This window comes from Danio rerio, chromosome 18, assembly GCF_052040795.2.
Source record: "Danio rerio strain M-AB ecotype USA chromosome 18, GRCz13ab, whole genome shotgun sequence".
Lineage (NCBI taxonomy): Eukaryota > Metazoa > Chordata > Actinopteri > Cypriniformes > Danionidae > Danio > Danio rerio.
Window position 1 is genome coordinate 15,668,836 of NC_141038.1, and position 13,665 is coordinate 15,682,500.

General features: G+C 32.7%; 2 protein-coding genes across 5 annotated transcripts in view; one reads left to right on the top strand and one right to left on the bottom strand.

Moving 5' to 3' along the window:
- mlycd (malonyl-CoA decarboxylase) overlaps positions 1 to 11,576 on the bottom strand; it is a 41,249-nt gene extending 29,673 nt beyond the window's left edge. Inside the window, 1 exon segment of the mRNA NM_001089503.1 lies at positions 10,983 to 11,576. Coding sequence (NP_001082972.1) covers positions 10,983 to 11,528 — 546 coding nt within the window. The 5' untranslated portion in view covers positions 11,529 to 11,576.
- Positions 11,577 to 13,387: 1,811 nt separating this feature from the next.
- Positions 13,388 to 13,665, top strand: part of zgc:173742 — a 57,269-nt gene continuing 56,991 nt past the window's right edge. For 2 of the 4 annotated variants that reach the window (XR_015514799.1, XM_087293035.1), the window contains exon 1: positions 13,388 to 13,567. The gene's annotated coding sequence lies outside the window, so the exon portion shown is untranslated. Of the gene's footprint in view, positions 13,583 to 13,665 lie in introns of all 4 variants that reach the window. The other 2 variants (XM_087293036.1, XM_087293034.1) reach the window with 1 other exon arrangement.

A 13,665-nucleotide genomic window follows, 5' to 3' on the forward strand; every position in this document is an offset into this window, starting at 1 on the left:
ACTTAAAGAGACTTTGTGTTATCCAGAATTAAGAAACTCAAATAAGTTTTGAACAATTGATCGGTGAGTAAATGATGACAGAATTGTCATTTTAAGTGAACTATCCCTTTAAAAATGAAATTTAAATTCACCAATTTGCACAGTGTAGTCAGTATTACAATGTGCAAGCATTAAATGGCATTTCAAAGATTTAAAGTCTGCAGTTTTCAATAGATTCCAGTCAAAAATGCTCACTATGCTACTTTAAAAAGCTTAGAATAAAAGAGAGCAGATCATTCCTGCTATATAATAAAGACCTCTAATGTAAATCTCTAAACTAATGGACTGAGGAAATGTAAATGGCTCACTGACAAGGCAGCCAGTGTAACTGATCACTAATACAGCAGAGGACGTGTCAGAGCAGTCAACCTAAACTGCTTTGAGCAAACTGTTACAAGCAGTTTGCTGACTGTCCAATATAATGCAGACGTGAAGAAGTTCTGCGGGACACCTGTTTGAGTTCAGACCGACTGCTTCTGTTTATCGATTACGCATCAAGAGATGTAACTGGTTGGAGATCTGAACTGACGTTTCTCTGGGATCCTGCTAATTCTGCTCGGGAGAGTTCGGGATGTGTGATTAAATTTTACTGCAAAGCTCAGCATCTTCGCCGTTCTCTGTCTTGACCGATTATTGTCATTTTATTGCAATTTGCTCTTCAGCGCTCTGGCTGGATGAGAGTGAGCTAAATCAGTTTAAGTGATATACTTCACCGTTTCTAGGAGCACATTTTAAAGCCTTTGTCTTTGAGTTAGAGATGTGATGCTAGTGTATAAGTGTACACACAGCAGAAACACTGCAGAAAACAGTTATAAATTAGCAGTTTTCTGTATTTTGTGATTCATGTTTTTATTTTTCCACATTTATTTATGCTTTTGAATTGCATTATGTTCTTCCAACAATTTGTACCCTTGAAAAGTTTGGGAAAAGAGACTTTTATTAACACTTTTAATAGTTTAAGGTTATATATTGTCTGGGTTGAGGATGGTGCGATGGGTAGCACAATCGCCTCACAGTCACTGGTTTGAGCCTCTCTAGGTCAGTTGGCATTTTTGCATGGAGTTTGCATGTTCTCCTTGTGTTTGCGTGAGTTTACTCTGGGTGCTCCAGTTTCCCCTACAAGTCCAAAGACATGCGCTATAGGTGAATTGGGTAAGCTAAGTTGTCGTAGTGTATGTGTGTGAATGGGAGTGTATGGGTGTTTCCCAGTGATAGGTTGCAGCTGGAAGGGCATCTGCTGCGTAAAACATAGATTTACCCCAGATTAATAAAGGGACTATGCTGAAAAGAATATGAATGACTAAATTGTCTGGGTTGGTGTTGTTTATTACAGTACAACAAACTTAATCTACAGACTTATTTGTTTATGTATTACTTGTTATACATTATATTATTTAAAACTACTAAAATGTCAATAAAAGTCACTTTGTTTAACTGAATTTTCAACATCAAAGTCGACAGAGCGTTATTTTTCTTTTAATATATAAATTAGAAATATAAATGTAGAAATATATGCACAAATTGTCGAAGACACAAAAGACAAATTTTTCTTGTCTTGTTTTTTGTCTCGCATTCCATCATAAATTAAGTTGATTAATTTTGATGATTTGGTTTTTAGAATTTTACTCACTTTCCTTCAGCTTAAGGCTGATTTATATTTTGGCGTCAAGCTTACGCCTATTTGCCCCGGTGCAGCTTTCACACGGTCACATAGCCCTTACCACGGTTGACACTAATGCTGACGAGCACCTCTCAAAAAATTAAACTACACATCGCAACAACGGATAGTGCAAGCTCTGTTAATGGTTGGCTTGGTAGCTGTGACCCATTGTGAACCCATTGGATTGAGTATTTACAAGTGTCGAGTCCCATGAAGTAGCTCTAAATGAAAACTGATGTTTGTTTATACCTTCTGATTAAAATTGTTGCACGTCCACCGGTTTCCACCACTAAATGAGCTTGTACATTAGGTAGCGTTCAGACAAAACAACACCCATGAAGAAACACGACACAGAGGAACATAAAAACGTATTGCCAGCAAGCTTTTCGGAAGTGTTTTTGCAGAGCAACACGACTATGCGCAAGGCAGGCGATGTGGATCATGTTGATCACACAGCCCAGGAGTATAAATCAGCCTATAGTCTCTGATCCATCATGTGTCGCTACAGTGGAATGAACTGCCCATTATAGAGTGGGACAGTCCATTTTTAAAAAACAAAACAAAACAAAACAAAAAACTAATTTTGTTTATGGCCCAATGGAGTAGGACAGTCTAATTTTACAAAACAAAACAAAACAAAACAACTAATTTTGTTTATGGCCCAATAGAGTAGGACAGTCCATTTTTACAAACAAAACAAAACAAAACAAAACAAAACAAAACAAAAAACTAATTTTGTTTATGGCCCAATGGAGTAGGACAGTCTAATTTTACAAAACAAAACAAAACAAAACAAAACAAAACAACTAATTTTGTTTATGGCCCAATGGAGTAGGACAGTCCATTTTTACAAACAAAACAAAACAAGACAAAACAAAACAAAACAAAACAAAACAAAACAAAACAAAACAAAACAAAACAAAACAAAACAAAACAAAACAAAACAAAACAAAACAACTGATTTTGGTTATGGCCCCATCAGGAACACATTAATAAAAAGTGCACTGCTCATCTGTATAGCGTGTATACGTGTGCAACTGTAACTAATCTTAGCACTAGGTCAGCTGCTGGATAGAAGGTAGCTTTTGGGTAACAGTAAACCTCCTTACTCTGCACGATTCTGCAATTTCACCTAGCTGTCACTAAGTCAGACATTTTAATGACACAGATTCTTTTCTGATAGGCCTCGGCGTGCTGGAGGTGTGCCAGATGGTCTCTCTCAAGCGTTCCTTAGGGATATGCTGTAATGCAATATTATTATGGAGAAAAGCACTGGAAGCCGCTGCTGAGAGCTGTGCTAACACTCACTAACAGGTAAAAAGGCTTTTATATGAAGTGCAAAATACACAATGATCATGTGACCAAATTACTGCTTGGCTGAGTGTCAGCATGACATCAATGGGGTGCTTAAAAAGTATTCAGTTTCGCTGACTGCATTTTTGCAAAGTCAATTTACAACTCAACTGAAACTGTATTAGGAATTCATTTTAAGTCCTATATTTACTGCAAAATTTGTAAAAATGTTTAAAAAAGTTATTAATAAACGATTTTATTAATATTAATTTATTATTATTATTATTAATATTTTATTAATATTAATTTTGTTTTATTAATAACGAAAATAAAAACAAAAATGTTAATAATAAACATGTATAGTTATTATTTTTTAAGATAACCACTGAATACCAGTAAACATGCACAGAATACTATTTGCTGATCTTTGGAAAAATAAATATATAAAAAATATATCTTAATAAAAAAAATAAAATAAAACTAAATAATAAAAACAAAAACGTTGTTAAACATTTATTTATTTGTTCATTTATTTATTTGTTTTTAAGATAACCACTGACCACCAGTAAACATGCACAGAATATTAGCTAATCTTTGGAAAAATAAATAAATAAAAATATTAAATTATACATAAAAATATTAAAATTAATAATAAAATAAAATAATCCAACTTTGAGCTTATAGATCAAACCATTTTCATAGATTTTTGAAATTACAAACAAAATAATAATCAAAATAAAATTATAAGTTTACACTGTAAAAATTATATTTCAAAGTCATCACTACAGATGTTTTTATGTTACTTTAACTTATTTTAATAAATTAAACTACATGTTTTAAGTTGCGCAAAGCTTTATTCAATATTTTTAGTCAGATTAATTATCATTAGCTTAGATGACCAATTTAGGACTGGGCAATAAATGATATTATATCGAATTGCGAAAAAAAATTTATGTCAATAATAATGATAAGCTCTGGACATTTTTTAACTCTATATTGATCTAGCCAATAACACAGCAGAAATGTGCAACGATGAGAATCTAAAAGTGTGTTAATATTAGACATGTACCAAATTTTTGGCCATCAAAAAATTATTGACCGAAAATATGTTATGCCATTTAATGTTATGCCATTTAATGGATGATAGGTTTGATTAAAAAAATAATAATAATGTTTACAGTGTTAAAAACACAACTGTGAAAACTGAAGTTGCAATTCTCATTAAAATAAGTCTGAATTTATGTTAAGATGGAATCTCTTTAAAAATGCAAGAAAAAACGTTGTATATTATTTCTCTTTTCCTCAAAATTTGGAGTAATAAAGCAGAATTGAGAAAACAAATATGCAGTTTATAATCTAATTCCAAGAAGAAAAAAACATGAACAAGACAGATTTGAAACAAGAATTGGAAAATATAAATTTACGACTCAACATATGATAAAACTACAAATTGCAAGAATGTAATATTATTTTTTACACGTTACATCAATAAAAATATTATCAGTAAGCAGTACACTAATATTCCATTCTAAACGCATGAAATTACAATTCACCTCATACTCATTTTTCATGTTTTCGTCGCTCAATCCACCTGTTCAGTTTCACAATAAGTAGTAACTTTGTGATGTCTCATTACTAAAACAGCAGATCGGATCATCATCCCTGCTGCCATTAAGACCAAAGAACTGCCTGTGGAAACTCAGAGATAACGTTTGAAAAAAACATAAAAAGATTGGCAAAACTTCAAACTCTTCAAGAATCACTGTGAAGTCCTTTGTAACTAAATGGAGGAAGAAACATTGCAATAGATGGGCTGTCTTCAAAATAAGCATCAGGACAAGGTGCTGTGCAAGTGACCCAGAGGCCGCTGAACACACTGAGAGTGTTGCACAACTCTGACTGAAATGGCAGAAACTGCTCAGACTTCAATGATCTCTTTGCACTTCACAGATACAGAGCAACTGAAGCTCACTTTTCAAAAAGGCAGTCAGTGTCACAGCTGAAGTTTGCAAGACAGCACAAAACAAAACCCAAAACATTCTAGATGAATAATTCCTTTTTTAGGTTTGGTAGTACTTGGCCTAAAAACACATAATTTAAAGGAATCTTGACATGCAGGATAATTCATAGGTCTATTTGCAATAACATGCCACATTTAATTTGTTAACAAACAAGGCAGTCTTAAGTCATGTCTAATTTGAGTATTTAAAAAAAAAGTTATTAGGCAAGCAGTTTGAACGTAAATAAATAATCCTATTTTCTTTTTAGCTTTCAAGATAAATACCGAATTTGAGAAGGAAACTGTATTTTATTTTCCATAAAAATGCAATCTTAAAAATGCTAAACTAAATGTAATTTTAAAAATGTTTAAGATTCATTATTTAAATGAGATTAGTTTAAAGCAAATTAGATAAACCAAAAAATTAAAATAACTAATGAATTAAAACAAGCTATTTTTATTGTTACAGTTAATTTGAATCATTAAAAAATTAATTGGCAAAGCTAAAAAAAAAAAGGGGAAAGCAAAGACAGATGGAGAAAAAATTTAGATTTAATAGGGCCATATTAAAGTTTCTATTTTCAGTGTTCTGTTAAATTAAAAACTAATAACATCATATATATATATATATATATATATATATATATATATATATATATATATATATATATATATATATATATATATATATATATATATATATATATATATATATATGATAGCACTGACTGTACAAACTATGGTTACAACTCTTAAAATATAAAAAAACTTAAAATATGGCGTCTGCAATTATTATTATTATTATTATTATTATTATTATTATTTAGGGTTTTTTATAGGGCTGGGTAATTTTGTCTAAAATCCAAATTGTGATTAGTTGAACATTTTAACTCGATTACAGTTCATTTTTTTACTTTTTTGCCCTCAGAGTTCACTGGCAAGTTTTATATGCCGTATAAAGGCATATAGTAGTGCAAAGTAAGGCTCAAGAACGAGTCATCCTACTTGACCAGAGATCAGATGTGGCTGCAAAGTGGCTGCAGAAGTAGACACAGCCACAGCCTTTAACAGAGCAGGGTCATGTGACACGTACGAAAAGTCATTAAAAACATTGTCCTGGAAAAAATAGATTGATTATAGGTTCTGAATGTAGATTTCAATTACTTTTCGATTAATCACCCAGCCCTAGGTTTTCACCTATATTATGATAGAGGACAGTGGAGACTTTAAACAATAATGCATTGGGAGCAGAGAGAAGGGGAGGATCGGCAAAAGACCTCATGTCAGGAATCAAACTCAGGTCGCCGTGAGCACTTCTGTGCTATATTTGTCAGCGCATAGTACCACTAGGCTAGAGATCCCCAACTTAGGGCCCGTGGGCCAAACTTGGCCCAGGGTAACCTTTGATTTGTCCTGCCATCTCATCTAAAATAAGAGAGAGAATGATGGAAGGTTAGGGCCACAGAGCTTGTCATTTCTAATTTTAACGTAGCCTTTTGTTTGTTTGTTTAATTGTTGAGATACAAAATATAAAATATAATTACATTTTCCAATTAAATGTTGTGCATGAATAAAGATTGAAGACAAATATTCCTCTTGCTATCAGCTGTTACCACTGTTGATATCCCACCATGTCCAATTATTGGTTTATTTGGGGTTCTTCCACCCGAACACACTCTACCCTCTCATTTTGTAGACTTTGTAGCCTTCTTAACCCTTCTGGCTATAGACCATTAATTCTTCTGGACAGGAAGAGCCCTCACCCTCCTTTTCACACTTGTTGGATAAGAAATGTTCTTTGTTTTATGAAATTAGAAAAAAATTAGGTACTCTCTTCACCGAACTAGCAATATTTTTATTAAATTGTGGGAACCCCTTCGCAAATATGTCCAAACCCTTCAGCTTGACCCTGCTCCTTCTGATTGAATCCCCACCCCCTAATGCCCAGCTTTTACTGGAAACTATTTCTGGTCAACACATTGTAGACTTGTTTTTTTTTTCTGTATATAAGATTGCACTAGTGTTGTTGTTTTTTATTTATTTATCTATTTATTTTTAATATTATTTTTTATTTATTATTATTTATTTATTTATTATTATTATTTGCTCAAAATACTCTTCAGTGTATTTGCTTTATGTTATATGTTTATGTCTTTGTAAATTTTTGTAATGTTTCACAATGTATAAATAAAACATAAAAAAACTGTAAAGATCTTTAATGAGCAAATCAAGTGTTTTCAATGTGTTCAGCATTATAAATGGGATCGTTATATATATATATATATATTTTTTTTATTTTTATTTTTACATTTTATAATAATTATTAATACAATCAAAGTAATTTTCAAAGGAAATTACAATGGCGACCTTAATGTAACAGCCTGGCTTATTTAACTTCGGCCCACCACCCTCATTCAAGTTTGGTTTTTGGCCCTTAATAAGAAAAAGTTTGGGCACCCCTGCACTAGAATAACAGACCTCCAATACTTTGACAAGGATCTGTATATTTTGTGAAGCATAGCAGTATCATTTTTAAGAGCAAGCATTACAGATTAAGCCAAATGTTTACAAATCAATGGGAAAAACACAGTGCCAACCAGCCAGAGTTTTGTTTAGTGGGATGAAAATGAATGTTTCTTTTAGCAATAAATGACCCAAAAGACAGAAGGATGCCTTGGGTAGATATATGTATCTAAAAAGGTTTGTATTCTGCAAAGAGCAAACCAGAGGCAAGACTTGAATTGTAATGAATGGCTTATTCTGAGTAAAACCAGGCCTGGATAGATCTTTTTCCTATTTTCTATACCGGTATTAAGGGATAAAATCTCTGGAAAAACACAAAAATACAAATATTAAAAAAAGTTCATTTATTTTCTTTCAGCTCAGTCCCTTATTTATTAACTATTTCAGCATATGATTAACGCAGCAAATATCCTTTCGGCCACAACCCAGGGAAACATCCATACACACTCACATTCACTTTGGCCAATTTAGTTCACTTTTACTGCATGTGTTTGGACTGTGGGAGAAACCGGAGCACCCAGAGAAAACCCACACGAACATGGGGAGAACATGCAAACTCCACACAGAAATGAAACTGGCCCAGCCAGGACTCGAACTAGCCACCTTCTTGCTGTGAGAAGACAGCAAAAAAAAGTTAAATTATTTAAAAGTATAACCAAATTAGTCAAAAAAAATAATATTACTAACAACCAAATACATAAGGACATACAGTATGTTGAATTTTGAGAAACAAAAATTATCGGCACAAAGCTAAAATTTAAAAGAAAATGTTCTTGAATTCTAAATAAAAAATTTCTCTGCTTTAAAGGATAAGACGAGCTATAACAGGAACAAAATGTAGAGCACTTTATCATATGTTTACAGCAGACATGTGTCCGTATGACGTTGTGGCTTAAATTAAAGTGGCATGCCATGAATTCAAAAGTATTTCTGGCACCAAAACATTAGAAACTATGTAAGAGTTGAAGCCTGTGACGTTCACCAATGTGGGACAAAGGTCGCCTGGCTGCAAACACTACCAGCCATGTGAAATCAGAGACCACCAGGATCTAAAGTAGGGGAAAGGGCACATCACAAGATTGCATGCCATGTCACTGACAGAGACAGTCTTATGAAAGCAGAATTCACTGGCACATCAGGAAAGCCAAAAGGTCATTCCATGACGTGGGTGCATTCACAAAAATACATAGTAGATAGGGGGGGGGGGGTAGTCTATTGTTTGCATCAACTGTATGTTTACCAACAAAAAAAACAAAAAACAAAGTGTGAGTGCGTTTGGTATCTGCATATTAATGAAATTATGAGACACTCAAATTTCTGAAACTAAATTGTTTTAGAGGACACAAACTCAATATTTTATCTTGAAATGGTGCTTAAAATGAAAACATTTCAGATATTTATTAGAATGGCATGATGACCTCTCAATGTGGACTGATTAATTTATTTGCATTTTGCATTTCAAATCTACATCAAACATTTTTGGGGAAAACGCAAGTACAGTATTATGACACATTTACAACTACAAAATTACCGTACATGACAACTACTTATCATATAAAATGATATATTGAGTATTTACATTCATATTTGTGGCTTGTCACTAATTAGTGAGAATGTAATGCCAATAAGTTTTTTTGGAATATCCACAAAGTTTAAAAAGTACAGTAGTATACACAACATGGAACTAAATTTTGATTGGAACCTGGTAAAGGAATGCCTTTCACTAGAATAAGTCTTTTAGTAATAGTAAAAACAGCATGTAAAAAAACTGATTAAACAACACATCAAAACTTATTACAGTTGATGAGTTCCATAATGAATTTGTGAGTATTTATTTATCCTCATATGTCTGAAAGTATTTATTTTTATCCTAGGTAACCATCAAAATGATTAGGCAATATTCGACATTTATATATCATGTGAGAATGGAACAATACATACGCGAGTTGTCACTAATTTATTCATTATTTCATGAATGACCACAGAAATTGTTGTATCGGATATCTGTATATTATAATATAATTAGAAATGTTTAATATCATATGTGGTTAGCCACAAATATTTGGAAGGCAAGCTCAATTTTCTGTTCTACTGTAGATATTAGGTCTGCGCAACAAAAAAACCCCACATTTTAAATCTACTGTATATATACCATAATACAACATATTTTTGACAAATTACATAATGACGTTGTATAAAAGATTGTACTAAATTTAGATTTGAAAAAAAAAGTAATTAACTCAAAAAAATATTATATTTAGTCTACTAAATCAGAAAAATTCTGAGTATTTACAAGGGCTGCACAATATTGGAAAAATCGAACATTGCGATATTTTGTTATTCTGCAACATTTATTGCGCTATTAATACCAGTTCACCAGATGATTTAAATATCTCCATACAGAAATAATTGATCATTTTAGATTGATTGGGATGATTCTGTAGGGGAGTAAAAATCTAATAAACAAATTATAAGCATATATACAACAGAGAAAAGGTTACAATTGAAACAAATTGTTTTATCATTGTCCAGGTCTAACAGTATTTAGGAACAGTAACTTATAGATGAAGATACAAATAATGCAATAAAATTAATAGTTTTATCAAAGTTACTAACGGTACAATTTCATAAGGCTGAATGCTTTTAAAATCCTCATACAGTCACAGGCTTTAAAAAAAACATGTAAATCCTGTGATGTGACTATTGTGAATGATCACATTGTGATATCGATGCTGAAACGATAGATTGTGCAGCCCTAGTATTTACTTCCATATATGGGCTGACACTAATTTATGAGGATGCACACTTATCAAATGGTTACATTTGACATCTAAAGTGTGTATCTTAAAACTGTAAACATTTTTTCATATTTTCACTTATTTATTCCCAGTATGCCTTCTCAATATTTTTCTTGCAAAACCCAAAAGCTTTTACATCTGAAATGTATTTATAGCAACAGAGGTTTGAGTATTTGCAAAAAAAAGGGATTTACCTTTATACCTGAGCTGTCATTTATTTTTGAGAATGGAATGATAATTTATTTTGGAACGACTTCAAAAATTTTACATATGCTACTTATATATCATATAACTATATAAGTAGGATTATTTACCCTTAATTTTGTAAACATACTTGTCATCTACATATCATACAGCACTGTAATCATGAGTATTCACCATCATATGTGGGCTGTCAGTCACAAATTATTGAGGATGCAAATTTAACATTTGTACGACCTTAAAAGTTATAATAGCCATTGAAATACATAACAACAAAGTTATTTACACCAATACCTAAGCTGTTGTTAATTTTTAAGGATGTAATGATGTTTTATTTTGGAACAACTTAAAAAAATATTACATATGCTATTTATATATCATATAACTATAAAATTAGGATTATTTACCCTTAATTTTGGGAACATGTCTTATCTAGATATTATACAGCATTGAAATGATGAGTATTTACCCTCATATGTGGGCTGTCACTAATTTTTGAGGATGCGAACTCGATGAGATCTGCCCTGAGGTCCACCAGAAACTTCACCCCGCCCTGCACCCTGCTGATGTGGGTGAGCAGCTGTCGGTACCGGGGTGTCAAACTGTACCGTAGCCTGTCCTCCACCTGCAGGATGGTGGCCACATCCCGCACCTGAGCCTCCAGCAACTTTGCGGCCAGATCCGAAGCCCACCTGTGATCAACCCCGAAATCATGAGACAACTTCTCGAGGAACTCCAGCCTCTGCTCTTTCTCTAAACTCTTGTAAAAATGCATGAACTCCAAACTGTTGGATTCGGGTGGAGGTGGAGATTTGTCTCTCATCTCGTAGCTGGGCAATGGGGCCACAGTCTTCCTCAGGATCTCCTCCATGAGTTCGTGCCCTGCGATGGAGGAGCGTGGATGCATGCTTTGAAAATCCCAGAGTCGGAGTCCGTGGATTGTTTTTAGTACAGCTCTGTGTCGATACGACTTTAGCAAAGATCGCGCGACTGTACTTAAGTGGAAAGGTGTCATTGCGCGCCTGTCAAACACGCACCAAAATAAACCGTCTTGTATTATGTTGCAACACGCATTTACTTCCGGGGTCTCTTAAAGGGGCCACGCGCCGTTTTATGCAAATGACTAAATGACTGTACAGGATACTAAATGGAAAGTTGTAATCTTTTTACAGTATATGGTTGTAATTCTACAAACTCTTCAATTTAAACAAAGCATAAAAATTAATTAATGAATGTTTTGGTTGTTTGCTAGCATAAGTAGGTGGAAAATGTAATTTAGTAATAAAAATAGACTGGCATAAAACTGAGTAAATAAATATACTTGGCATAATCAAATTTTGACAGTATTAACCAGAAATGTATTATTTTTAAAATGTGGTTATTTAGCATTTAGTGTTTTAGTGAAAGCAAATTAGCAAAATTACATTATTTCAACCAAAAATAAACGTTTCTCTTTACATCTAATTAACGTTTATCAAAGACATTGATTCAACGTTGTTTTGCTCATCGGGGTAATGTTAAAATGATGTCAGGCACTTTATTCAAATCTAATATGAAATCAACCCTATAAGCTTTATGCACGGCCCTAGTGATTTTCAATTCACAAGGTTGTTTTACAGCATCGATGTTGTAAGGTAATTACAATACATTCAGTTAAATAAACTTAAGCATTTGTTTAGTTGTTCAAGCGTAAAACGAGATGAAAGACCGTTGTAACCGTTTGCACCATCAGTAGCAACAGGCTGGCGCAGAAATTCTATTGAAAATACTGGGGTAAAATAAACTGTCATATTTTAAATACATGACAGGGGGAAATGGAATTTAATGCAGTGCTTCTTGTCAGATCTGAGACCCACTTTATATCGTATATCTAACAGGAAGTGATATCGCTGATTTTTAAAGAAATCAGATCGTAAAAGTAACAGTTTTGTAATGTAAAGACAGTACACCGAAGCCCTTGGGCTGCCATGGCTGTAAATTAAATAATTAATTATCTCATAAGTAAACAAATATAAGTTGTGTATTTGATTGTTTCCTTTATCCATTTATATTAAAAATAACATTAAAATAATAATAATAATACAAACTTTTTTGCACTGTAAATAATTGTGCAACGTGTTTAGAACTTGTGATGTATAGAGTTTTTTTTTTTTTTTTACAAAGACAAAAAACAAATGTTTTCTTCATAAGAATAAACTTTGGAGGACGAAACCTGCAAAAACATAAAATAAATAAATATGCGAATATATAAATAAATGAGTAAATAAATCCGTAAATTCCTGCATAAATAAAATAATAAATAAATATGCAAATACATAAATGTATATAAAAATTACACAAATTTCTGCATAAATAAATATGTAAATATTTAATAGTGCAGCCAGGTATATAATTAAATAAATTACACAAATGTTGGGGGTATAAGAAAATGCTAAACTGAAAGCTGACCCCCCCCCCCCCAAATGTCAGGATTTTTCTGAAATTTATACTTTTCTATCAAAGACTAGAAGATTAATTACACTTTTTGTTTTCATTATCTTAAGGGGCTTTATATATGATTGAATCTCATTATAAAAAGCACAAAACATTGGCTTCACCTTCAAATATGTTGTATGTATGTATAATTTTTTTTATAAAAGCATAAGGATGTTGTTGATTAGGAAGAAAAAAAACAAATGTTTTTCTCATGAGAGTAATCGCTGTGTTTTAGCCAATCAGAAAACGGTGAGGTGACAAATAAATTACTGTATAACCAATGGAATGCGATTAGGGCGGGAATATCTTTTTTATCCGCCCAATGGCAGACGCGGAGTTAATTGCGGAACCTGTTTGGAAACGTCATGTATATTAGTTCCTTTTGGTGTCGCTAGTGGTAACTTACGCATGCTGCTTGTAGCAAAGTAGCACGCGATTTTAACACTTATTTTATATAAATATTTAATGAACAAGGTTATTTCAGCCACATTTTAAATGTAGCGTAAACTTGGTTATAAAGCACCCACGACACCAAAAAGTCAACTGTATGATCAAAAGCCACGTGGATCAATTACAACTGTACGTTATTTGCAGGTATCACGTTCATGTTTATTAATTTGATTGACATCGCAAAGCAAATATTCTGTTTTTACCATGCTAAACCAGTTAGTTTATTA